General features: G+C 44.2%; 1 protein-coding gene and 1 long non-coding RNA gene across 4 annotated transcripts in view; one reads left to right on the top strand and one right to left on the bottom strand.

Moving 5' to 3' along the window:
- Positions 1–1303, bottom strand: part of MSRA (methionine sulfoxide reductase A) — a 276740-nt gene extending 275437 nt beyond the window's left edge. The window contains exon 1 of one of the 2 annotated variants that reach the window (XM_026102001.2): positions 1079–1303. In XM_026102001.2, coding sequence (XP_025957786.2) covers positions 1079–1208 — 130 coding nt within the window. In that variant the 5' untranslated portion in view covers positions 1209–1303. The remainder of the gene's footprint in view (positions 1–1078) is intronic. The other variant, XM_064508280.1, reaches the window with a different exon arrangement.
- LOC112984264 (uncharacterized) lies at positions 1032–26473 on the top strand. 2 transcript variants are annotated; one of them, XR_010388146.1, is made up of 3 exons: positions 1101–1161; positions 17568–17675; positions 23882–26473. It is a non-coding gene; the product is annotated as an uncharacterized LOC112984264 (long non-coding RNA). The 2 variants fall into 2 exon arrangements; XR_003259433.2 differs by lacking the exons at positions 17568–17675; positions 23882–26473 and adding an exon at positions 3410–7511 and having other exon boundaries at positions 1032–1161.
- Positions 26474–27681: the final 1208 nt, after the last annotated feature.

Raw genomic sequence — 27681 nt, 5'->3', positions numbered from 1 at the left:
ATCTACTTCATTTGGCTTATTAACTATTCTCCCACCAGTACTTACGTACCTTATGTGTTTAAAAGAAGTTTTTTAAGGTACATAGATTTTGTTTGAGAGCTTAGATGCCTGGAGCAAATATAAATAAATGCCTTGGAAAATGAGAAAAATGATCGTGCATATGAGAACACCCAGGTGTTATTATAATACCTATTTAACAGTGATGATAGCAATCTTGCAGTGTTTTCAGTGCCTGTGAAGACTGACATGAGGCAAAATTGGTTGCTTAATTCAAGGTTGCTACTTTGTTTACCTGACAGCACATACTTACCCAAAATGGAAGGAAGAATATTGGAACACCATTAAAAAAATTATCAAGATTTTTTAAAGAATTTTAAAACACTTTAAAACCATAACAGTTAAAGCTCTCAAAACATGCTTGGTATTCTTCATTTGTATTTTACAGGAGAATCAAGGCCCAGGAAAATATGTTTTAAAACCTACAGACCATTGTGGGCCCCAGTAAAAAATAAACAGAAAGGCTGTATCTGGCCAAAAGCAAGTAAGGGACTTTTTTCCTCATTATTTTTCCTCAGAATGGCCAAGGGAACTGGAATGTGCTTGCTGGCAGGTCCAGGAACCAGTCAACTGCTATTCTTATTACAGGACTGCATAGGAAATGGTATCGTGCAGATAACTAAGGGAATAAATGTGTTCCCAAGGCATCCTACAGGATGCATAAAAGGAATGTAAGGTGGAGACAAAACGGTATGCGCGGAACCAGGAACCATCCTAGCTCCGACCCTCCACTGCAGCCTCCGCCCCACGGCGCCGCTCCCCACCCAGCAAGGGCCAGACCCCACCGCGCATGCGCCGCTCCCCCTGCGCGCATGCGCCCTGCGCACCGCCACAGCCGAGCCGTGCAGACGCCTCCCGCAGCGGAGGGAGGGCCGCACGCATGCGCGGAGGCCGCGCCGAGGGAGCCGCGCCTGCGCGGTGCGGGCGGTGCCTGTGTCGAGCGCGAGGGCCTCGCCGGCTCCCCTCCCCCCGCCGCCTCGGGAGCGAGCCGGGAGGGGGGAGCGGCAGGGGTCGCCCCTACCTGCCACCTGGATCCTCTGGCTCCTGCCGGGGAGCGCTTCTTCTCTCCGAGGCAGCCTGGAGGCCGAGTCGCCCATCCTGAAGGTGGAGCTGACGAGCGTGCGGAGGAGGCGCCGCGCCGCTGTGGGCATCGCCCCCGAGTCGGGCGGCGGCGGCGGCGGCGGCGACGGGGGGGGGGAGGGGGGAGCGGCCCGGCGCGCGCTGGCTGTCGGGCCGAGTGGCGGCGGCGATGGCGGGGGGGGGGGAAGGGCGCGCGCGCGGCGGCGGCGGGGCAGCGCGCGCCGCGTGGGGTCCGCGCCCAACCGTCACCTGCCCCCGCGCCAGCCGGCGGGAACCGGACGGGACCGGCCCCTCCCGTGAGGGGGCGGCAACCGGCCCCCAGGTGCCGCCGCCGTCGCTTGCTCAGGCTTCATCTGCCACGTTATGCGTATCGCGACCCGCGAGCAGCCCTGCCTTTGGCTCTGGCTGCTTCACCTCGGCACTGGCCCAGCTCTCTCGGGTCTCCGTGCCTGGGCGCTGGACTCGTTGCTCCAAAGTCCCCCTGCACCCTTATGCCCCATCTGTTTTTTGCCCGGCCACTGCCTCGGGAGGAATTTTTCCATGCCTGCCCCTCTTGGGGTATACACGCATATCGCATCCGCTCTGGCCTTTTGTCCGTGCCCCCGGTTTGTGCGGTTGTGCAAGCAGGCTCAGCAAAGCGTGTTGCACAAGCTCCTCATGCTGCAGTACGATTTATAGTACCATGATCTCTTTCTTTTCCAGAGTGTTTTATTTGCTGGTGTGCGCAGCACTCCGCTAGGTTATGTTTAGCTAACCTACTGTATCATGCTCGTCTTGCACAGTGTTCTTTATACAAAGAAGATGCTCTAAGCAACATACTACTCAGGAGATCATTGTCTGCACATATGTTTGCAATAAAAATATAGAAACAGCAAGCAAACAGTATAACTATTTATGGAAAATACCCACTACGTTTTGGGGGGTAATGCACACAATGCATATTGAAGGTAGGGCAACACCAGTACAGGTTTCTAACGCAGAAGACTTAAGACACCATTGCTACAGTGTCTGTGTTATTCAAACAATTGAATTTCACTCTCTGCATAGAGTCATGGTCAACAGACAGAAGGGAAAAATGTATAAAAACCTCAGACTGCAAAGAAGGCTTGTGAACTAGTTGGGGGTCTTACACTGTGAGTTTCAGAGTGCAGGAAGAGATAATGCGCAAGTGAAAAGGAGCAAAGAGGTTATAGAAAGAAAATGAGAATAATTCAAAGCAAAATTCATCTGGAGGGTTTTGAAAAAGTTGGATTGTTGGCTGAATAAGAGAGAACATAATAAAATGACAGACTAATGCCTAGTCTATGGTAGGAAGGCCAGATAATTTTCTCAAAAAATGGCCCGTGACAAAGGAATGCGGTTCCATTCAGCTCATAATCGAGCTGGATTTTACAAGGATATGATGTGGTTTAGAATTTATTCATATTTATAATGGAGTTGGATATTTACGGCAATATTGAGAATTCCCAGGTGCTTCTGAAAGAATCTGGAGAAGCAGGAAATTCGTGTTTTAGGAGTCAGGCTTCCCTTAACATTAAAAATTCAAATGGGAGCCCAGTGTGAGGCAAGCCGTCCCATATCAGTCTTCAGATTCCTGTGTTTGAAAGGTGAACAACATGCTCTTTGAATGCAAGTAGTTCCAGCATTGCAGTCCATTTTTCATGTTTTGTTAAATTTTTGATACAATTTGAATTATTGAGAAACAGGGCTAGAGAGAGCCTCAAGTGACTTCCAAAAAAATCTGCCAGAACCTGAAGAAAATCCATTAAATAAAGAATGAGGGAATATGGAGGCATGCATGATAAATAACCCTGTGACCTTTTGACAGTAAAAGTTACTAACAATCAGAAATGCTCAACAGCACAGTGTGAATTTTGTTTAAAAGATGTTCACCTAATCAGCTGTTTCCTTGCATTTGTAGTGTTATCCACACTGACGTTTTCTAACTGTCATTTACTTTGCGTTAAGAAGCGATTAAAGGCGATGACAGCCACTGGTTTTATACTAACCAGTAGTTAAAATATGTTTCTCTGCTTGCCTCCATTTCTTCTGTTTCACCATATGTATCTGTACTGCACTATCTGCCAAGAACATGTTTCTGAAAAATGCAACAGCGAACATTATGATGGATAGCAATGCAGATTTTCCTGTAAGGATTAATGTATTTGCCTGCGAGACTGAATGCGCCATGTAAATCTTTTACTGTGAGCATTCCTGCTGCCTCTTTCTGAACGGTTACATTTTCATTGTCCTCTTCCTCCTCTGAATCAAGGTCAATCAGAGGTGAATGACAGAAAAGCAGAGTAATGTTTGGATGTTCAGCCTCGCAGATGAAGTGGCTGAGATCTTCTGGAGCCCTGATCTGCTCTGAAATGCCAGCTGGTGAAAAGCCGGCATCTCCTCCAGTCAATGACCCCGGTGATCCTGCTCCTGCCTGTGCATCCTCCGTGCCATATCTGCTGTCCCTATGTATTTAAATTATGTACATCTCTTAAATATCTGCAGAAGTGTCCTTTCTGTTATATTAATTCTTACGGGAAAAATTGCTTAGCTGCTTCATCTGTGAGGCTGACAATGGCAGAGCAGGGGATTAAAAGATTGGCGGGGGGACTCCAAAACAGTGGTTAGGGAAGTGACAGATAGTGGGGCTGATGCTGTACTTAGATTACAGCTATTACAGGCAGGAAACGGTCTTTCATTCTGTGTTTGTGTGGCACTTTACACAGTGTGTTCCTGCTTCGTAACTGGATCCTAAATATTAAATAATAATAAGCCATGATGCCACTTAAGAAATAAAAACAGCTTATTTTCAGAACTGCTTAGTGCTTTTTGGCTCTGTGGAAACAGAATACTTTTTTAATTAGATAAATCCCACTTAAAATTGAGGAAAATATGGACTAGCCCTTTCTCTCATTGCACAGGTTAAGATCTCATTTAGAGAGTCTAAAAATCACACTCTAACTTTAAAAGTTTTCTTGATACAGATTTACCAATCCAAGCAAGCAGCAGAACCTGGGGTTTTTTTTTGTAATATATTATGCTTCCCACTTAAATATAGACTTTATATGTACTAACATATACATTGAGTTCAAAAGTATTGTATATCAGCCTAGACCAAGATACCTATACAATTCTTGGATTTGCCTGTACTAATCACAGTATTCCGAGTATTTAGGAAACCAGTATGAAGAAGCAAAAAGATAAGTGTATGGGGGAGAGAGGGAAGAAAAGGGACATGGGCTTACCTGTGTCCTTTCAGCCAGGGTTCCTACAAAGATTCCCAGTCATCCTGGTATAATAACTTGCTCAAAATATGCACAGTTTTTTCCAGAACTTGATATGTATATAAGCCTTTCCTTTGCAGTCAAATTTGCTGGCCTTTGTGTTTTAGGATAGATGTATTTTTCCAGTGTAGCAGAATTTGCTGTGACTTGGAACCAGTTAAGCTCTATGTAACCATCTCCTTGATAATACATTTTTTATAAAGCCAAGAGGAACAATTTAGATTTTGTGCTGCAGTATGCATATCCTGGAAGAAGGATCCTTTTTTAATTTTAAAACATACAGTGAGAGAAAATCCTCTACAGGCTTTAGTAGATTACTGTGCTTAATTATTGTTAAAAATATGTACCTTATTTTTAGTTTAGCTTCAGCTCCCACCCATTAAATCTTAGTTTAGCTTCATAGAATGAAGAAACTTCTATTACCCAGTTTTTATTACCCACAGTTATGGCTGTGGACTTTGGTCACCCCTCTTTGCCAAGATAAACAGGACTCTTGGAGTTCATCAGAATGAAACGTTTTCTCATCCTATAGGTATTCTCATTGCCCTTTTCTGAACCTTCTTCATTTTTTTCAGCTGACTTTTTTCCTTTTTTTTTTCTGCCCAGTCTATCTGATAAAGATGTGGATAATGAATACACTATCGCAGTACTGTTTAAACCAAACTGAGTACAGACGTAATGTAGTTTCCTGATCCCCGCTTGGGATTGCATTCGCATGTCCAAGGGCCACATTAGACCTTCCTGCCTTGGAGGTACGCTACTGCGACTCCCAAGAGCTTTGCAGGATGTATGCCAATGTGCATCCCTCATCCTGAAGAGTGATGCATGTCCTTTATCCCTATAATTATGCTCAGACTTGACCGTATCTTTTGCACCCACGTTACTAACTCATTCAGAGCACACTCTGGTGCATCTCTATCAGTCAACTGAATAGTGCTGGGGCCTGTTCTTGGGACCTCAGCCTGGCTGGTGCAGCCTGGCCACAGCAATGCTATTAGAGTCCCTCTGTCTCCAAACAGTGTGGCCATATCCAGTCTGCCTGTGGGGAACTGTCCCTGGCCTGTGCCACCTCCCAGACTACAGGAATCATGTGGAAGAGTGCTACTCAGCTATGGCAAATATTTAGATTATGGTAAATATATAGAAGATTATGTCCCACGCGTAGTCCATGGCACTGTTTAAATCACTGGTATAGACGTGCACCAATGCTCCATCTTTGTTACTACCACTCCCAACAGTTTTTGGGTGAGCTGCTAGCGGTTGGGAATCATTTTCCATGTTCTTCCCCATAATTGATAAAAATGTCAAATAATAGAGCCTAGAACCAATCCCTACATGACATAAACTATAACAACACCAGCTCCATGATGATTGCCTCACTGCAGTTACATTTTGTGACTGGTCAGGTAACAAGACATCTCTGAGAAAGCACCTTTTCTTCAGATCAAACCCACTGTTTCCCGAGTTTTAACAAAATGACATTAAAAGGTGCTAAACAGGTTTTCCAGTCAAGGGAACTGGAGACTTTTCAGTGCCACAGTTCTTGTTGGAACCAACAGGCCTGAACTGCATCTATTACCCCAGAAAAAGAGCGAAGAAGATAGTACAGTAAAGCAATCTACATGAAGCAGTTTCTAGAGAGAGGAGGAAAGATTAATCAGTCATTCATCTGCCTTCCATTTGGGATCTAGATGAGCATTTAGATACAGATTAAGCTACATAAATTATACTAAAAATGGAACTGACGTAGAAGAGCCATCAGCACTGTACCTCAGAATAATGCAGTGACTTGGGATTTACAGAGGGATATCAAAAACAGTGGGCAATTTAACAGAGCAGAATCTACCGTACATGCCAGGGAGACATGAAAATGCAGGCATGCAAGCAGCCTCTTTACGCACATTCTTTGTTTATCCACTGTGCTGCAGCAATTACAGAAAAAAAGAGCTAATGCAACAACCAATCTATGTGCAAGTTTGCTTATTGTCAGGTTTGCTATAAGCCCTACTTCTCTCTTTCCCTAGCTGGAGCTTCAGGCTGTCTCTTTACCTGGTCCCCATCTGTTGGCACAAGCAAAGGTTGTGCAGACACCTGTATTTCAGTGTCTGCACATCACTGTCTCCTTGTGAATCAGACTTTGAGCTCTCACGATAGTCCCTGGAGAGCTGGTTCATGCAGGACTTGGATGTAAGTGCCTGGTAGCTTTTGCAGTGCCCTGGGGTGTATCGCCTGGTCTCTAGGTGCTCCTCCAGACAGGCAGTGGCCTCACAAATGGCCTGTGTCATATCTGCAAGTTCCATGTGGGTGTCTTGGATGCTGCAGAGCATTTCAAAGAGCAGGCAGCACCTGTATGGGGGCAGCTGAATCAAGTCCTGCCATCAACAGAGCAATTCAGCTGACCAAGGGACTGCCTGTGTCAGCGTGAGCTCATTCACTCCAGTTTCCAGGGTCTACTGAACAGAAAACCTTTGCCAGTCTTTGGAGATCAGATGCCCAGTGCATATGCATGTGTAAACACTTACATGTGGACACCTAAAATGTCTCTGAATCTTGAGCCAAATCCTACCCAGACAAAAAAGCCAAAGGCCTCGATGTGTCAGTTGTTAAACAGCTATTCCCCGGGTTGTCTATCACCACTAAGTTTATTTCCAGCAGAGATGCAAACACCTGCTAGAACTGAATTAACACTTTGCAGCCAGGTAGCTCATTGCCCAAGATTTAGCAGCTAGCAGTTTGCAGATATCTCCTTCAATGGTGTGGCTTCTCACAGCTCCATAAATTTCATGGACTTAGAGATGTTAGAGCAGCTGAGGCTCAGCCTGGGAGCTTTTAAATCAAGATTTCCTGCTGTGGTGAAAAATATTCTATAGGTGTGTTTCCAAGTTCTGTGCTAAGTGCATGAATTACTGGGGTGCGTTCAGTGGCCTGTGCTGTACACATCGGATTGCCATTATCGTCCTTCTTTACTCAAAATCTGAAATTTCAACACAGATCTCACCACTCCTTCAAAACCATCATGACACAGCCCTTCTCTCGCAAAACTGTAGCTTTCGTAGCAGATTGCTCAATAAATATCCTCTGTGTCGTTCACTTCAGGATTTGTGTGTGTTTGTCGCCCTGAACTCTTGCTTTGAAGATGAACTTTATGAAGAGCAACAAATCCCGGCAGGTGAAGGCAGAGAAAAATAGTTTTGGGTGGGACTGGTATCACCTAACTTTAGCTATCTAGAAGAGAGACATCCAATGTAAGCTGGTCATCTAGATATTTTTCTGTAGCAAAGGAGGATGAGTACCTCTGGAAGGTAATTCTTCCCATCTCAAAATTGGAGGGTGGAGCAAATAGGTTTGTCTCATTCATGTCACAGCAGAAGGTGCTTTGGTGAGTAGCCCTAGAGTGGATACCTTAACTTTTTGTTGAGGTAAGTTTTCTCCTTTATTTCAAACTGCAGAAATTTTAAGCAGATTTCAAACCCATAAAAATTTTGCTCACATTACACGCTATTGTCTCATTGATTAGCCATTTCAAGACAAATTGACTTATTTAGCACAATGTTCTTCATGTTCCCCATCACAACTGGTACGGTACATTCCTTTCTCCGGATTTTCCCTTACTGACCTCATATTCCCCCAGATCTTTCTGTTCTTTATCTACTCAGACCTTTTTCCTTCCTGAAGCCTAAATACATTTGCTAAAATACTTCTTTTTGTAAGTTCTTTCTATCACGTCCTTTCACTTAAATCCATATATGTGGCTAAAGTGTATTAAGGACTTCTATTTAAAGTATCAATAATGAAAAAAAAAAGCTGTCCCTATGCTTCAGGGGTAACGTTACACTAAGGAAACTGTGCAGCACACTGCTTTGCTAGAGGTACTGATTTGATCAATCTTGCAAATACAAAGAAATGGTGTATAACTGGATTTCCTTTATAATCTTTTGTAATAAGGAAGGCTTACTTAAATTGTGCAGATAACATAGAATATCCTCAAAATCTGTAAAAACATCGCTTCTCTAACCAATAAAGCAAGGGTATTTATTCCCAACAGGCTGACCTAAAATAGTTTGAAAAGTAGAAAAAGTATTGTATGTCACCTAAAGTGTATTTTTGGCAGCTCATTTTGCTTACAGGCATAGATGTGCACTTGGTCAGAATATTGCGGCTTGCTTTGTGATTCTGTTTTCATCTGAAGGCAAAGCCACACAATAAAAAAGGGCTAATGGAATCAATTAAGTTTTTCTGTGGAAAATTCTGCCAGTGGAAGGTTATAGCTGCTGCATTGATCACATTCATAAGATGCAGTTACTCAGAAAGGCTTAGAGGCCTCTGCAACGTAAACATGGTCTGCCAGTGTTTTTTAAATGCATTGCACAGCGTCTAGTAAATTCCTTGGCTTTGTCAATCAGTGCTAGTTTGTATGCAATGGCAGTGATGACTTTATAAAAACAAATGACAGAGTTGTTTACACTGCCCTACTAAAGGAAATAATCACATTTAATAGCACTGGTTTTCCATACGGGGCTAAAAAAACAGCGCTCGTACTGTATGCTGTAATAAGCTTTTTATAAATGTGCTCATGTGGTGCTCGGTGCAGCCTGCTGCGCCGATACTATAAAACTGAAAGGGAGCTTCATAAGCATTAAGTGCTATCGTATATTACCATACAGCAACATTCGCCGTTATTAATCAAGTTTGCAGGAAATACCCGGGCAAAAGATTAAAAATACATGGAGAAGCCTATGCACGGCAATAAAAGCCGACGTTGTTTGGCCCGCCTGTTTATTTGTTTTCGCTGGCTGAGCTGTTTGGAGGAGCGGGGGGGATGTGATGGAGGAGCCGCGGTGTCCCCGCGGTGTCCCCGCGGGGCTGGGCTGCCCTGCCCCGCACGATGTCCTCCCGGCCGGGCCGCTCCGGGCCCGCAGGCTATTTCCCTGAGCCCTCTTGTGGAGCCCTGCTCCAACTGCACCTGCCAACCCCAGCTCCTGCAAAGCAGGCAATTAGCCTAGTCGGAGCTGCTCTTTATGAAACGCGGCTATTTTCTCATTTCCATGCATAGAAGTGGGTGCAAGGAGAATGAAACTGGAATTCCCTTAAAGGTGATGAGAAATGCTTGTGGCTTTGACCACGGATATCTTATTTTGCTACGGCATCCAGCAATAGCGGTGACTATTGAATTGCAACACAGGAAACTCTTCTGGGAATAGATATGCAGCACGGTCTGTCATTGCCTGGCAAAATGCGCTCAGGTGCTGATGTAAATGGAAAGCTTGTGTATTTGAGACAGTTTTGTGGGAGAAATCATAATAAAATGGATTATAGACACCCAAAATGTGTTTTAAACAAAAATATCAAGACATTTTCTGACAACAGCAGGATTCATGAGGGAGATTAAATGCCAGGTAATATTTATTTTATTTGGAAGGAAAAAATTAATAACATATGTAAAACATACCTGACCAGCTATTAAATTGCATTCTTTGTCATACCCGAAGTGCACTGACTTTTTGTTGCATTATTTGTAGAAAACTGTTAGTGCTGTTCCATATACACAGGAAGGCACAAGTCCAGATCTTCAGAGATACTTGGGTGTTTAAATTCTATTGGATATCTAGATATTTAAATCCTAGGGAATCAGTGGGAATGAGTCACCTATCCTATCCCCAGGAACTTATGTTCCAGAGAGGCAGATATATCAAAGCTGTAATGGGCCCAGTTTAGGTGCTATTTTTTGAGTATAGCTTTTCATGTTGGTGGGGTAAAATTACTAGACTATTTTAGAAACAATGGTGTGCAGAGGATTAAAGTAGAGATGATAGTCACTTGGTTCATTCACCAGATGAGTTTGTCTGGATAATAGTAAAGGTATCAAAATGAGCGTAAGAGGATTGCAAAGGAGCCAGAAGAGCAGTTAAGAGCCCAGGTCATGGAGAGGAGAGGTTGAGCAAGATGAAAGATGGGATACAGGTAATTGAAAAGCTGGACGTAACTCTTTAGATAGTCAACATTAATACTTTTTTATGGACAAACTGGACAGAGCATAACTTACAACCAGTGTGCATGGATTAAACCAAGGTTATGATTCTCAGCAGCGATGTTCTTGGACGTAGAAGTGTCCTACAGCTGGAGTCGTTAAAAATTCAACATTTGTCATATCTCAGTAATTGCAGTCCCTTGGTATCTTCTATTCTTAGTGTGGGAGGTTATAAATATTGTTGATGACTCAGCATTTGCGTTAGACTTCTTGGTCTTTACTAGTCATCTTTGCACTACTTATTCATGGTGTCACTGTTTGTCAATGTGAACCTTCACCCAGGTGGAGATTTACGGTGAGGTCTGTGGGATATTTGCCTTTGGTTCAACTAATGCCAATTCAGGTCATTATTTATAAAGAAGATTTAGAAAGCTGCTTTCCTTTCTCACTAACAGATACAAAACAAAAACAAGATGATAAAATTTTTACCTGTCTTTGGGAAGGGCATCTACTGTCAGATATCTTCCAGGATATCTGGAAGAATATGAAAATCCTGGTTTGGGGATGAGCAATTCTGGCACAAATACCAAGAGATGACACTTCCATCCTTAAAATAAGCCCCCCGACATAAGTGATAATTTAATATACATCATACCATCTGCTTTCAGAAATGTGCAAGCTGCTCCCAAAGAAGTCAATGGGAAATGCATTTTTCCAATTCCAGGATCTAACTCGGATGTCACAGAAGTAATAGTCATCTTTCCCCAAAGTAAAATATAGCTTGCCACTAGATAGAATAATAACCAGTACAAAAACCACAATCTCTCCTCCTCCTCCTCCGTCTGCCCTTCACAACCCCGTATGAAAATACAGGCATTGCAGAGTGCTCTGCCAGTGAAAAAGGCAGACAGAGAAGGGGAGAAAGTTTCAGAGCTGCAAGGCTCGGAGGCCCTGACTGCAGCTTTTCTTTTAATCAACAGAGAGTTTCCATCCTGAACACTTTTACTAATCTTGACTTTACCTATGGAAAATTATCACCAGGAAAGGAGATCTCAGACAGAGAGATTGTGGAGTCTCCATCCTCAGAGATATTCAAAACCTAACTAGACACAGTCCTGAGCAACCTGCTGCAGCTGACCCTGCTTCAAGCAGGGGGGTTGGACCAGATGATCTCCAGAGGTGTCTTCCAAGCCCAGCTACTCTGTGAGTCTGTGAAAGAAATGTGCCAACACACTGGCAAGCAGTGTTTGAGGCCAGAGAAAGGGTTCAACTCACTGTTTTCTCTTTATTCCAGCATATAGAAAACTCTAGGCTGGGCCAAGCCTTGCAAAAATATTTTTGTGTCTGGGTCCTCTTTTGCCGCCTCCCCCCAGGCCCACTAGACCATAGGTCCAGCTTCAGCAGGACAGCACAGACTCCTCTCAGGCCAGTCTCCCATTTCTGTCAAGGCCACTAGCAAACACTTGTAGAAGAGTTTGAGAGTTCTGCAACACAATCCTAGAATCATGGAATGGTTTGGGGAGGAAAGGACCTTTGGAGGACTCAGCTCAAACCCCACACCCAAAGTAGGGCCAACTGAGCCCAGATTGCTCAGGGCCTTGCTCATTTGAGTTTGGACTATATCAAGGGATGGTGACTTCACTGCCTCTCCAGGTCACTGTCCCAGTGTTTGACCTCCATCACAGTGAAGATTTTTTCCTTATATCTAAACAGAATCTCCCTTGTTGCAGCTTGTGTACGTTTGCTTCTTGTCCTTCGTGCTCCTCCAAGAAGAGTCTGGCTCCATCTTCTCTATACCTTCCCTTTAGATAGTTAAAGGTGACAATAAAATCTCCATTTAGCCTTTTGTTCTTTAGGTTGAATTAACCCCGTTCTCTCAACCTGTCTTTGTGTGTTACATGCTCCACCTCCCTAGACATACTGATGGTCTCCACTGGACTCACTCCCATTTGTCAGTGTCCTTCTTGTATTGCAGAGCCCCAAAACAGCATGCACTACCCCAAATGTGGTCTTGGATGTTACAAATGATGTTTTCTGTTTTGTTCTCTTTCGCTTCCTAACAATTCCCAATATTCAGCTTGTCACTTGGAGGGCAAAAGAGTTTTTATCCTTTCATTTACTACTGGGCAATGGGATTTCTCTTGTTTTCATATCTGCCGTAGCTCTAAGATCACATATCCTATGGTAATATCTCATTCAGCTTGTCAGAGAGAGTTCCTTTTCCCCATGTGCTTTAATTTGCCATGACAGACGCGGAATCTCAGCTGCCCTTTTATCACCCAGCATCTCAGTGCTGTAAGAGATTTCTGCAACTGGTTTTTGATAATTGAATAATGCAATTTCATCAGCAAATTCTGCCATCTTATTGTTCTCTCCTTTTTCCAGATCTTTTACAAATATGCTCAACGGTCCACATCCCAGCACTAGGACACTATTAATGATCTCCCTTTCTTGTGGAACACTTTGTTGCTTGTCCTTTAATCAGTGAAACAACCTCATACCTCTTTTACCCTCTTATGCCCATGGCAGCTTACTTCCTCTAGCAGCATTTGGTAAGGGCCTTTGAAAAGCCTTTGAAAGGCCACATACACAACACCATTCACATTAACATACTAGCTGATGCTGTCAAAGAGCAGTTTTGTCAGGGAAGACTTCTGTTTGCAAAAGCTATATGGACTTTTTCCCATTATATAATAACTTCATGCACTTACTGTTTCTCTTCTCAGTTACAAATGCTAGCAATTTTCTCTGTACAGGCATCAAAATTACTTTAGAAAAATGGTGTCACATTTCCATTCCTCACATTTAAAGGCCACAGTAAGTGAGAAGTCCAGCACCACGGTCGCCAGTCTGATAATTTCGCATTCGAGTTCCTTTAGAGTTCTTCGATGCATTCCCTGTGGCCTGCAGATCTGATATTATTCATTTTCTTCCTTGATCCTCTGTTGGCCATTCATACTGTCTGGCAGGCTTCTTAGTTCAATCATGTTTGGAAAAGGATTGATAATCTCTTCTTGCTCTTAGAAAGTTATTCTTAACATCTTTTTAGTCTACCTTTTTAATAGAATGTATGTTCTCTATTTTTTCCTTGTTTGAACATGAAGTCTTCTTACTTGTAATAGCCTCCTTTGCTCTGATCTTTAATTACAGTAGCGTTCTCCTGATCTTTTTAAAATCTTTTCTGGTATACACTTTGTATTTTCTCTGAGCCTCTAGCATGGTGTCTTTAAACAGTGTCTGTGCTGCTTGCAAACATTTCACCCATTTGGTGACTCTTAATAATTTCCTTTTAACAAGTTGCCTCATTTTTTTGTAGGTCTCCTTTTTAAAGTAAAGACTGCACCGGTGATTTTTTTGGCTTTCTTGTTCCTATGACACCACTGAATCTCAGTACATTATGGCTTCTCATACGGAGCGGTTCTTTGCTCATACCGCAGTGATCCTGCTCTGGGCTGTATCAGGAGTTCCTTCTTCCCTGACTGCTTGTCTCCACAAAGTAGTCGTTTACAGATATCTAAAAATTTACTCTCAGCATCAAAATTTCCCATTATAGTTATCCAGCGTACATGGGAATAACTGACCTCTCCCTGTTTTATTGTGTCTTGTAACCTCTCAGCATCTCTGGTCTCCCTTAGCACATCTCAGTCACTGTCACTACCCTGGCCAAGTGGTGGAGAGCATTGCTCTATTATAGTCCTCCTTTTGGGAGTGGAATTTCAGTCTGTTGGCATCAGTGTTACTTGTTGATACAGTTAACTTACTTATCTGATGTGACTCTTAAGTTTTCTTTAACACATGGCACTACTCCTCCAGCAATGCAAATTACTCTGCCCCTCCTATATAATTTATAGTTCGGTCTGATAGTGTCCTGATTATCTTCTCCCCACTAAGTTTCTGTGATGCCTATTACGTAAATATATCTGCACTCAAAAGCAGACAATCCAGTTCATCTATCTTATCTTTTATACTGGTTGTATTGACATGAGAAGCACACCAACATACGGCCCAACTGCCTGTTTTATGTGCCCACTGAAGTAGGATCTGACTTGCTCAAAGAGATCTTTACCACCTTCCTACTTTAGCTTTCTCATCTTCAGCCTTACCCTTCACTCCAGGATACAGAATTCTTGGGCAGGATTCAGTTTCCGGACAACTAGTACCACCTGAGATGCCTTAGGTTATCCAGGTCATCTGTGTGTGGCTGGCAGCTGTGACATTGGACTCAGAGGAGGCATCACCCTCCTGGAGTGGCACCTGGAGCTCCCACAGTACCTGCAATTGCTCCACATGCCCATGCTTAGGCAGCTGAATCAATCCACTCATCTCTTCATCTCTAAAAAACACATCTTCCCAAATGGTATGTTCTTCTCTATGCTCTTCTGCACCTCTCAGTGCCTTTTTCTTTAGCAATTTCTTCCCAATTTACTGTAGATGACCGTTATGTCTGTGCCTCAGAACTGCAACATTGCCCACACCCTTGGACAGTCTGGGTTCATGGCTGTGCACACCTAGCTACAAGTTGGCTGTGAAGTCCGATCTGTGAGACAAATTCTCCCTTAACCATCACAAGTCCTCCCACTTTGAGATTTTCCTCTCCCCTGCAGCACTGGAATCATTGGCCTGGAAGCTTCAGCAGTCCCTGAAAGTTTTATCCATGAAGCTATTTCTTTCTCTTTCTCCTTCCAGCAGCTGTTGCCCTGCCTCAGTCTTGCATTGCCACACGCTTACTGCTTTCTTTCCTGAGAGATGTGTCAAAAGGTAGCAAAGTTCAGGGCATATTTGCTCCTATTTTGCACGACCCTTCTTACTGTTCTGGACAGAGCCATTCTTCACCCTTAAGCTGAACCTGGGCCACTGTACAGCCAGGAAGGACAAGCTAAAGGTCAAGAGAGCAAATCCATGGATGGGAGCCTTGAGTATGGCATTGTGGTGAGAAAAGGACAATCCCCTGAGAGGGAGAGTTCCTGCTTCTAATGTGCTTTATGCACTTTATTTTATGACTCTTAAAATATGCAGCAGCTGGAACAGGCACAGGACTCCCCTCCCACCTGCCTCTGACCACCCAGTTTTGAGGTGCCTGCCTTCTCCCGTGATATCCCTACGGCTGCACCTGCACATGCCGTCTCCGTCATGCCCCATCGTCTCTTCTTTCCCAGGCAGGCATCGCTCCTCTCTTCACACCATCACACATTTGGGTGGACACAGGTTGAGCCAGACCACAGAACTGATCTGGATTAAAATAAACCTGGCCCTCCAAAACTGTTAGTTTTAGCACAGATCAGTACCCCGATTAGGTTCACCGCATGGCTACAATAAGTAGCTGCCAGCCACAGAGAAGCAAAGGCTGGAAGGTAAAAATACAAAGTCAGGGAAGTGCAGACCTGTTTTACAGCAATGCTGCCAGTTTGTACGGGATTAAATTCAAACTATTGCCTGACGAGCTCTGCTTCTTCCAAAAGCTAAAGTGTGTTGGTTGCTGAGGTGTTTTGAAGAGTAGCTGGCTCCTGAGTTGGATGAGCAGGGCTTTTCATGGGCCATAATTTCATAATGAGCAACTAGCTTCTGTTTTATATGATTAAATCTTTTCTCAGTCCTGCTCCTAAAAGTCTTTGGAGACAATTCCCACCAAAACCCGGCAGCGTTGTCTGTCTGCACGTTCTTGTCCAGCACGAGGGTCTGGGCACCCTCTTATCCCTCCCGTGACAGCGGAGCTGCTGGTTTTGAAATGGAGTTGGAAAACATTCAAATGCTGGGAGGTACGTGTGCTCCTTGCAGAGCTCTTACAGGTGTGCTAATGAGAGACAGCACCGTGCTCATCACAAGCCTGAGACCTGGGAGAGTATTAGCAAAAATGCCAATTTGCATGTCTTGGGGTTAATTGAGGAAATCTCCGATGGAAAATCTTGCTGTCATTTCTGAAGCTGCTCTGAATATAAAGTGTGTGTCTCCGCAGGATGTTGTGAAAGCTTTTCAGCTTCCTCACAAACCTGTAGAAACAGGGACGGTTCTTAGCTCCCGGAGCTCATGAAAACAGAAGTTTTGCTCAGAATTCCCTAGTCGCCTTTTTTATCTGTGCTGATGTTAACGTGGGAATCATAGACCAATGTGTGGGATTCTTTACCAAACAAACATAAAAAGGGGCATAAGTATTTCCCCAGATACTATTACCTAGGGCACATGTCCCCGAACAGAAAGAGCCGTTTCTGCTTGCAAAAAAACTTTTTTTCAACAAGGACAAGTCCCTTATTCTATGCCAGATTTCTTGTGGAAAAAAATATTTTGTGTGGTTTTTTTTCTTTTATTAAACTAGGTGGTTTTTGACGATGTCCAATTGTCTCAGTAAGAAAATTAAGAAATCATAGAAGAAAGGAACTGGTTAATTCATCGAATACTGATGATAAATCAATGCAGATTTCTATTATTGTAGAATCACGATGTCATTTCCACCACCTAATCTTCAAGGGGGGCTTATTTGCTTTTACAACAGTTTTACTATTCGCCAGTATAAGATTACCACCAATGGAGCAACTTATGGCCAAAAATGCAGACTTTTTCTATGTTCAACTGCAAATGCTGTGTGATTCTCTGATCATTCAGTCAGCTGTTAGGGGACTTTATAAATGTCTTGCTCCACATTATGTCTATATAATTAACTGTTCTTACTGAAGCACCTAATTTTTCAAGGAGTTTATTGAGAACACTAGGGAGAGGCATTGGTTTGATGCTGATTTTCAATGAATTATTACTCGGTTTTCAAAGTTAGCTTTTAGTAGTTTTGACATTTGGTCTTTTTGTTAAACTGGCAAGTCATATGGAAAAAATGATTAAAAAAATAGGGGAAAAAAACCAAGAAAACAGAACAAGATCAAGTTTTGTTTTCCGTGAGAGTTCCATAAAACCAACCTCAATTCCTTATTAGGAACAAAAAAGTTTTTGCAAATTCCTTTCACTTACATTTTCCCAGTTTTCTTATTTGAGCATTCAGACATGGTTGCGTGATGCTACTGATTTCAATGTGTCGCAAAGGGTATAATTAAAAGCAGAATTCTACCTTGATTATCATTTTGATATGTGCACTTACCAGCAGTTGCAAGATGATGAGCTGCTAAAATCGTGCAACCATGCAAACTATTACGGCTAATGTGGCTTGTCCTCATTCAGGGTGCCTTTCTGTTTAGCCTGATGGAGCTGCCGGTGAGGGGGTGTCGAGGTGAAGCACCAGAGGAGAGCCCAGGAGGTCGGTGTATGTTTGCTGGCATTGCAGTGGCTCCCCGGTTCTTTCTTGAGTAAGTAACAATTCCCTGTGCCTAAAAGCCACATCGATACAGCACGGACAATCATGCATTATTCTTTCTCTTGCAAAGGCAAGGAGCATTGTGAGGATAAATAAAATTCATTACTACCTGAAACAGTAAAAATGCATACTACAATGGTCAACTGTAGGATGAGTAAAGTTTTCATGATCTGTCATAAGCTGCTGAAGAAGAAACAAAAATCTTTTTTTTTTTCCACTAATGTTAGCATGGAAAAAGAAATGCAGGCAGTCACTTTTAAAGAGAAATTAAGAACAAAAGGGAACACACACAGTAAAATGTTATAATGGTCAGAGCCAAAAGATGCTACTCATTTCCTGTAGGAGGAAAGTCACCAAGAATTGGAAAGGGGAAAGCCCACATGATTAAAAGAAGAACAAGATTGACTTCTTTCTGACTGACAGTCTGTGCATCAATGCTATTCTGTTTCAAGACAGTCATGTTCGCAAGATAGTACAATCAAGCCAAATATAAAGCTGCAGAAAGGTACAATGACTGGCAGGGAGAACATCAAAGATTCACTTACTGATATAAGAAAGAGACAGAAAATTAAGTCTCAAGTGGGAAATAAGGTTTCAAGCCCTACTAAGATTGACCAGAAAGACTAGCCCTAAATATGAGATATAAAACAGCGAGTACAAGACTGAAAAAAATAGATGAAAGAAATAGACTGTTGTAGGTGTTTTTTAACATGTTTCACACAAGTCTGGCAAGGCGATGTTCTTCGGTTCATCGCCTTAGCCACAAGGCTTGGTGCGAGTCTGGTGAAGCCATGGCAAAGTTGCTGCATCCTAAAGTTTTACACTCTAGTAACGGTTTGAAAAAGACATGGATCCCTATTCACCCTTTATTATGAAACAACTTTAAAGTTTCAATCATTATTTCTGGCGAAAATGAGTTCAATGGATGTGTTTGCGTATCGACATGTTCATCTGGATTTTTGTAAGTATATACATTTACTCACATGTACGTACTTCTATATACAGCCTTATCACAGCAGGTATCTGAAACATAATGGCTGGGACGTAGACAGCTGAACTAATTTCCCTGCAGGACCACAACCATTTCTGACCGCAGGCCTTCCTTGTGACTACGTTTTCTAGGAGAAGGACTAAATTTGCAGAGGCGGGTTGGCATGTGGCACTACCATGAAACCCTGAGCGAGGGCTGTCTCAGCACCTTAACGTGTCTTCTGGGACCAGCGATGGTTTATACCCTGCCCGCGGGGCAGTGCGGGGACAACGCTAGGTGCTGCAGCTCCTAATTCGTTAGGGCCCATGCAACGCCCTGAGGAGGTGGGTAAAATCAAACCCCTGTGAAAGGGAGACACAGCTTCTCCCTTTAGGCTTCACAGCCCTGCACTTACTCCAGGTGCTTGAGACTGCTTTCAAGGACGAAGAAAAAAGCAACTCTTCCTTTTCAAGCACAGCAAGTAAGAGCTGTTACAACCTTCATTCACTAGTCAGAGCATCCTCAGCACAGGGAACAGGCAAGAAAGACCTTTCTCACCTGAACAGGCTGGACAGAGTCCTGGGCAACCAGCTGTAGGTGACCCTGCTTGGGCAGGAGGGCTGGTCTAGTTGATCTGCAGTGGTCCCTTCTAGCCTCAACCATTCTGTGATTCTGTTCCTCCGTTTCCTATGCTAGGACGCTGCTGTGGACCCTTCTTTGGGACGGGATGCTTCTGCCTCCTTCAGCTTCTGCTGAAGCTGTTCCAATGAATCTCTAACCTGCCATATGCTCACCGGGCTGCTGGGAGAGACCTGTGACCCAGACCATGCTCTGTAAATTAATCCTACACTTCTGTCCATGCTAATAAGCTAAACAGGGTCAAGACCAGAGAATGGGCCTTTGCTCGGAGGCCAGAGAGTACAGCTAGGCTCACGTTCCCAAAAGAGGGTGGCCAGGTCCATACCACACACTGGGAGTGATGCCGGATTCACACTCTATCCGCTGTGCTGGGGGATTATTTGGGTCAGTGTTAGTTGGCCTAGACCAAAACTATGCCAGGGAACATGCTAACAGTTCAGCAGTGCCCTTGCGCTCTATATAGCTTAGCGCTAGAGGCATAACCTGAGTCTCCTCCTTCCAAAGTGAGGCTGAAGAGTCATGTTTCCTCTTCCTCTCTGTGCTCCAATTAATATTTAAATACCAAGTAAAGCTGGAAAGCTTTCACAGACAGCACATGACACACCTACACTCAGTCTCAGGATCCTGGCCTGAGAGCTTTCCTGATATATATGCGCTTAAACACGTCAGGCAAAGGAAGGCATAAAATCCTGATATCCAGCATCCTTCGAGAGAGTCCCGTCCCCAGAACTGCTAGACAAAAGCCAGTCCTCCATTTCTCTGCTTTGCACTGGTCTGACTTGCTAGAGATTTCCTGCCAGATTGGGGATTCTGGGATTCGAAATGGGATTGAGGGAGGAAACCTAAAATATGAACTGTAGCAGGTATGGGAGTTAAACTCCTTTGCCCTGTCAATCCTGGGGAGCTCTGGCCAGGCCCTAAATAGGCATGAAACTCATTAAAAGCACATTAAAAGATATATAAAACAAGGTCATAGGCTTTGCCAGAAGAAACCGTTAGGTTGCAGAACCTGAGTTTCTGCACTGAGCTCCATGGTGTGTGTTTGTGGGTAACTGCTACAGAGGGGAGCACCCAGAAATGATCGGCCTCTTTTTACGCTCTGTGCTGATGTTCATCACCCTCACTCTGAAGATGGCTGGACCGAGTTTCTTGCTCGAATTGCCTGACTTCAGCTTCCAGCAATGCTGCATCTTTCTCTTTAGGCTGAAATGAGACTGAAATGCCTGGTATTTTTTCAATGAGGGGGGTAAACCCATATCAAGTCATCTCAGTTTTCTTTTTGACAGACAAAGCTGATGGAGCTCTCAGATCATTCCGATGGTTCTTCTCTGTGCCCTCTCTAGTTTTGCAACCTTTAAAAAATGGGCACATCCCTCCAGTGCCAGCATGAGCCATGAATCATGCCCTCCCTCTCCTCGGATACACCTCCCTTGTATGTACCTCCAACAACCACATCTGCCGATTTATCACAGCTGGATGTCCCACAGCAACCCCTGTTCAATCTTCTAAACCTCTAACACCTTTCTGGAGCCACTGCTTTCCAACAGCAGTGCCCCATTTTGTAGGTTTGTCCCACGTTCCTTCTTCTAAGGCATTTAAGTTTGTGTTAAGCCGCAGTAAGGATGGATGTCCTTTCCTCATAGCGATTTACCATTCTTCAGTAAATCTGTAGGATATCTGCTCAGTTTACCAGCAGCACTTCTATATTTATTTTTCAGTGACTAATGAAAATGTGGAACAGTGTCAGACCTTGTTTTGATCTGTGTGAAATTTTAATAAACATCCTTTCTTTTGACAGTGATTCTCCTCTGCTGACTGCTTTGTGAGATCTTCCTGTACTGCATCCATTAAAAGGAGATTTCATTGACATTGTACTCTTACACGGTGCTAATTTAAATGCTTTACAGAAGTCCAAGGACGTTGTATTTACTCAAACAGCAACATTCATTTTTGGCACTGACTGTCCACCAACAAAAGTCATTAAGTTGTTCGCTATAAGTTAGCTAGGCAGTGTCTAGGAGGAGATAATCCTGTCCATAGCCTTGTTGGTTAAGGGCCAAAGTTAGGTGAAATAAAGTTACCCTCTAGCTTCTGCATCTGTCCCAATATCCAGACCATGCTAGTCCACCCTGTTGTTGCTCCTGGGCAAAATTCAGAAGTTGAAATTGGCCCAGCAAGCTCCAGCAGATCTCTGAAGTGTGTTGGACTGACAAGAGCACCCTGAGCTCGTTTTCTGTGCTCTGGGTCTTGTTTCACATCAGGTCCAATCTGAAAACCTGGTTGCGTTCAACCTTAAAGCTGTGAGCAGACAATGATTGCCCGCTTTAGAAAATCACTGCTTTCCTACTATAATCTGCAAAAAGGTCGCAGACTGCGACTCCCAAAACTAAACCCCAAGGAGGTGGCAAAGGTATCCCTAAGTCACCAGGTACGTTGTTTCCCCCATCAAAGCTATTTTCTTTGAGTTAGGGCAGGTACCTGTGCAATCATCACTAAAATATTCACCACTAAGCTGCAATGTCACTGGGACCGGAGCGAACTTCAAGGTCTGTTTTTGTGTAGCACCTCGCCGAGTCCAGGTTGACAGCTAGGTCTCCTCTGTGCTGCAGTAATACAAGATCATTAATGTTTTTTTTTTCTAACTGTAGGAGCAGAAGACAATACCTGAGCTCTGCTCTAGAGCCTGAATAAGACATTAGACCTTGTAGTGACTTTCAGTACAAGAATGAAATACTTCATACGAATGTTATACCAATTTATACCATTTTCAGCAATGTTAACCTGCAATGTTGAGAAGTCACGAGATTAGTCCCCCAGAATTATGTGATTACCTTAATCAGACAGTTTTAATTTGAATGGCAAACAAATTCTTGTATTCACCTCCCAGCTTTTGGGCTGCCAGGGTGCAGGTGCTCCGTTTTTTCAAAAGTGTCTCTGCAACTTCAGGAGAAAAAAAAACTTGCATGAAAAATAAAAGTTAGGATCCTCATACAAGAAGATACTGATAGTTCCCGAGGGGTCTCAGTGATATCTTTAAAATCGTGAGATTTGCAATAAAATCATGAGCAGTAGTGACCTCACATTTCGCCTGGGTAGAACCGCGTGTGCATCTTCTATCCTAGGGTACAACAGTAAAATATTTCAAAAAGAAAATAAATGTAATGTATTCATAATTGCTAATGTGATTGAGAATGTACATTTAAGAAATGTAATGGCATAAACCTGAAGAAATCTAATTCTGAAAGGAAGCTGTCTAAATTTAGAGTGATGTAGTACTAATTAATCCATTTAGCATTCCATGCTGGTTTCAGGCCTAGGAATGACTAAACAGAGGACTGCCCCCAGCTTTGGAGGGGCAAGGAAAATGAAAGAGGTTTGATTTTTTCCTTCTTTTTTTTGCTGTCAAGTCAAAACAGATCGTTTCTGATGATCCCAGTGAGAGAGGTATTTTTTTCCAGGTTGATTGTCACTAACTGGGTTTGGGTGGAAGTGTTTTCTAGCAAAGCGAGGGTTAAACCATTTGGGTTTTGCTCAAGCAGAAGCCACGTCTACTCCAGAGAGGGTTTTATTTGTGTCAGGCCAGCAAGACAGAGCCCTGAAATGATCAGTGGCATTTATCAAACCTGGATTAAGTCACAAGTGAAACGAGCTCAGAGTCCTGACTCCAGGCACTAACCAAGGGCTCCTGGAGCCAAGCCAAATCCTTCCATCAACTTGATGGTCTTTGGAAGAAGATCTGCACTTACCTGGCTCCAGATCTCCTAGTCACTGCAATGCGCATGGGAGCATGTCGCATCAGGGCTTCAAGGGAGGGATGAGCTTTCCCTCCTAAAATGGGAGGAAAATGCTCTGCTGTCCAGGCCTGCAAATGGACTTGCTGAGTTTTAACGTCACGGAGGAGAGAGGAGGTAAATCCACATGACGGTGGCTTGGGGAGGACGGGATTCAGCCAAGCAGCTGCTGGGAAGTAGCCGCACGGAGCTCCAAGTCCACGCTGTCCTCTCTCAAAAAGGGGCCGAGGATCAGAGCCTTTCTCGGTACTTTCTCATGTTTCAGCCATTTCCCAAGGGGTATCCAGCGGGATGGGCGGCATAAAGAGAGACATAACCAAAATCCATGAAAAACACTGGTCTTTACACCACGATGATGTCCATACGAACAATACGGCAGGGAGCAGGGAGATTCCTGTTGTTGAAATCAATAGGCAGCAATGAATTCTACTTAACTGAATGGCATTAAGTCCCAGCCTTTTTACTGTGTGGAAAATTCAGCCTGTTGTTTAACTATTTTTGTTGTTTTCTTGGTATTATTACTGCTTATTTTTAACCCAAGTCTCCTTTCCCTTTCTCCCTATGAGGAGCCTTACAAATGTTTTCAAGACTGATCACAAGAAGTTAATGCAACGTTAAAATGTCATATGGCTCTTATGTATACAGCTTCTTTCTCTACAATGTATGCAGTGAAAATTCATGGTATTTGGCCTCTGTAGCCAGAATAGCCACTCGCGGGTTTTTTGTGCAGCGTAAAATCTGGGACCAGACGTATAATATACTCCTTTTTTTAAAATTATTATTATTGCTCTTATGCAGGGAGAAATTAGAGTGTAGGCTTGAAGACTAATGCATCTCATGAGTGTCTTGGCACAGAGAGCAAGGACTGAGGAGACTTCAGAGACAAAACTGTCACCTGAATTAAAAGCAGGAGGTGTCAAGGGACATTACACTAAGACATTGGGGTATTTTTGTTCCGTGTTGGTCAGACACGTAATGTCGGGGGCCCTGGCGCAGGTGCTCGGAAGTAGCTGTGAATAGCAATCAGGCTACGCTTGGGCTACTTCTGCAGCTGGATGGAAGACGACATGCCATGAAGCCCACTCGTCTTTGGGTCTGGGCAACCACCACCCGTGGAAATACCCTCTGGACAGTCTCTGCCAGTCTGCAGCAGCTCAGCAATTCCCGGCGGCATCCCTGTGCAGCCGGCTGGGGACATGAAGTCATGCGGGAACGCAAATGGCAACCAGCGCAGCTTAACTTGCCCAGATTCAGTGGAATTACGTAATTACTTTCTTCAAGCTAAAAGTATTTCGAGGGTTTAATTGCCAGTGCTACATAACAATCTAGAGTAATTATATAATTAGCAAGAAATTGCAGCTCCCATTAGGTACTTAGAACAAGTCAAATTTAGTTTTGATTTTTTAAAAAGGTGGGAAGTTGTGCACATGTGGTTTTTTGCATAACGATATGACCTCAAAGAAGTTGGGGGGGGTGATTTTTTTTCTTTCTGTGGATGAATATCTTGGTACTAATTTAGGAAATAGTTCAAGTAAGACTTGGTTGAGAAGGCTGAGAAATCTATTTAAAAATGTCATTTAAAAAGTTCATTGGGACTAATTGTTTTCTTACCACAAAGATTGCCAGAAGAGGTAATGTTGGATTTCAAGATCACTTGGCATGAGAAGGGATTTGGATGGGCTCCAGGGACGAGGTATTGCTAGCTTCAGACAGAAATGGGAGAAGAAACCAGATCTAATGCCCAGGTTGGTGTTTTAGCTACTGGATCATAATTCTTCCCCACTAATGGGAGATGCGCTCTGGCACAACAGTGCTATCCAGTACTTTATAACCGGGTTTGGAAGAAAGGGCTATCAAGTGCATGCGATATTGCTGATCCTGTTGTTCAAGTGATCAACATCACGTTCACTAAAGCCACTGGAGTCTTGCCATACCTATCAGCCAAACTTCATCCTTGAGCGAGCCACTGAATCTCCGAACGACAAACAATTTCGTCAAAGAGACAACGCGAGCTGTCCGTACATAGAGACAGGAATAATGCTCGTGCATGAATATCCACCCAGACGCATAAAATGAAGATCCTGCCTAACTAACCTCTTTTAAAGTCTTGAGCGGGGCCCATGAGATATAATTGATTTGGATTTTTTAAAAGCCTTTGCTGGTTTCATCAGAAAGACGCCTCGTGCAGCTAAAACCCACCGGGAGCCGGGATGAAATAATGGAATGGTTAAGTAACTTATTACAGGCAGCAAGAAGAATTTGTAGCAGGAGCTGCAAGCATGTCACTCGGGTGCCAGGTCAGAGAAATCAGCTACAAAGCTGATTGCATTTGGTGATGATGCAAAACCAAAGGTGTCACACAAAGGCGTCAGGGCGAACGGAAAGGTCACAGGACTGAGCCTCCGACTGGGGAGAGAGTAAAACAAAAGGAGAGGGGAAAAAATGTCTCAGAGCGCTGTGGACGGAGGCTGAAATTAAACCGCAAACTTTGGAAGCATTGTCGTCACGCGGGAAAGTAATTTAATAGTCGGGCAGGCAGATAGATATGTCTCAGCGAAACGCAGCTCTGAGCAGCCTCGGTGGGCTCTGCGGGAGCTCCTGCGCGAATGCAGCAGCGACGTGGGGGCAGATTCGGCACCGGCGTCTGCACAGCCGCGCGGCGTGCCGGGCCGGGCATCACCCCCTCGATGTGCCAACACCGATTCGTTATTGATAGGCAGGAAGAGCAGGTTTTATTTGTCTTTCATACCCTTCCCCTGTGCTCGTGGGGTAATATTTCCTGACCCGTTACTCTTTCCCCACTGGAGAGTCGCTCAGCCACCTCCACCGTGCCCCGGTGCGTGGTGGGGACGTGTCCAGCCCGGCCATGGGGGCAGCTAAGGCTGGAGCCGTGGGTGCTCCAAGCAGCAACCGATGCAAGCAAAGCTTTGCAGCTGCCTCCTAGGCAGACGTAGAGAGAGGAGAAAGCACTCGTGAAAGCAATAAATTATCAGCGACCGGACAAGGAATTTGATGGTGGCGATGGCAAAGCGGGGAATGGGTTTTGGAGATAACCAATGTCACGCCACATCTGATGTAAATCCCTGCAGTGGGGTCTGGCAATTTACGCCACGAGGATCCCGCCCGTTGTTCCCCCCGGACTACGGGATTAGTGGAAATGAAAAGAATAAAGAACAGACCTCATGAAGCTTCGATTCACCCGAACATTAATGTATGCGCATAAAAGGCACGGCCACCCGGGCCAGGCTGCGGAGAGAAAAGATGCTAAGGTCATTCAGGAGCAGATGTCACCTTAGCGGAAAACAAAGCAGTAAAATGAACAAGCCTCAATGGACCAAATGCCTTTTCAGGCAGGCTCCAGAATTCATGTTCCAGTAACAGAAATAAATGTACAGGGAAAATGTGTGTGTTTGTTTCTTTCTTTTGCAGCAATATAATCATGTAGTAGCGTCTGTGCCGGAGCTACTTGAAATAAAGCTAGAACAACGCTTATCTCTTATCAGCACTCGGGATTTGCCATAATGAAAAGATTTGCATAACAAATGCTTCTTCTCGTTGTTCCTGGTTGGGATGGAAGTATTAATTTCCCCTACCTTTCCACCATTTTCTTTTAAAATATATCCACCTCGGAGCTGAAAATACAACCCCTCTTCTTTTCAACTAATGCCTAAGCACTTTTGCATGCTGCCTGTCTCCTGCTGCAGTTTGGGGTTTGAAATAGACATTTTTGACCTCACTTATGTCCTTACAGCCTCCTTATGGCGCATACATTTTCCGAGAAAATAAAGATAAAAGGCCTCATTCATCCCTTGCCTGGATCAGTTTTACACCCACGTCGCTCTGCAGTCTTCTGCAGACCCATTCCTGATTTACAGCAAGGGAGGTGAAAGAAGGATCTACCCCGTGTAGTCAATTAATTATGAAGTCAATCAGGAGGTAAATATATGCATTAGCATCGGCGAGGGCCAGAGGGGATCTCTTCTGCTGTATCAGAGCGTCTTTATGCGCATCCGCCTCCGCTGCCCTTTGATCATTTATGCTTGCAGCCGTGCCCCCTTCTGCGTGTTCGCCTTAGATCTCCCGAGCTTCATGCCCCGTCAGCGCGCGCAAGGGGAGATGCTAAGTGCTGCTCCAAGGGCTCGGAGCTGGAGGGCTGGGACATGCCTCAGAGGCTCCCCTGGCCAGCGCTCGGCCTCTCCTTGCACTGAGACAGGATCAAATAAGCTTAGCCCGCTCCTGACAGGTCTTTGATTCGGCCTTTCAGCCGCAATAGGGCTCTGGGACACCTTCCCCAGGTCACACACCAGTGCATCAGGAGAGCCATCACCAGCAGCTGTGGCCTGTAGGAAATGTGAGATGAGTCGTGTTAGACCTGTCAAGTTCCCCGTTCAGGTTGAGGAAGTTCTTGCTGGAAAAGACAGGTCTTGGTCACGTGGATGAGGGTTTTTTTCCAAGATCCCCTTGGAAAAGGTCTCCTTCCACCCTTAGAGTGGAGGAGCTTTCTTAATAGCTAACTTAGGTCTTCCTTCCTCCAAATAAAACCTATTTCTTCTTGTTCTCTTCCTGGAGAGCAACCTATCCACTCAGCAACAACGTCC

The sequence above is a fragment of the Dromaius novaehollandiae genome, chromosome 3, assembly GCF_036370855.1.
Source record: "Dromaius novaehollandiae isolate bDroNov1 chromosome 3, bDroNov1.hap1, whole genome shotgun sequence".
Classification (NCBI taxonomy): Eukaryota; Metazoa; Chordata; class Aves; order Casuariiformes; family Dromaiidae; genus Dromaius; species Dromaius novaehollandiae.
The sequence above is the reverse complement of the archived record's forward strand: the minus strand, read 5'-3'. Positions and strand labels throughout refer to the sequence as shown.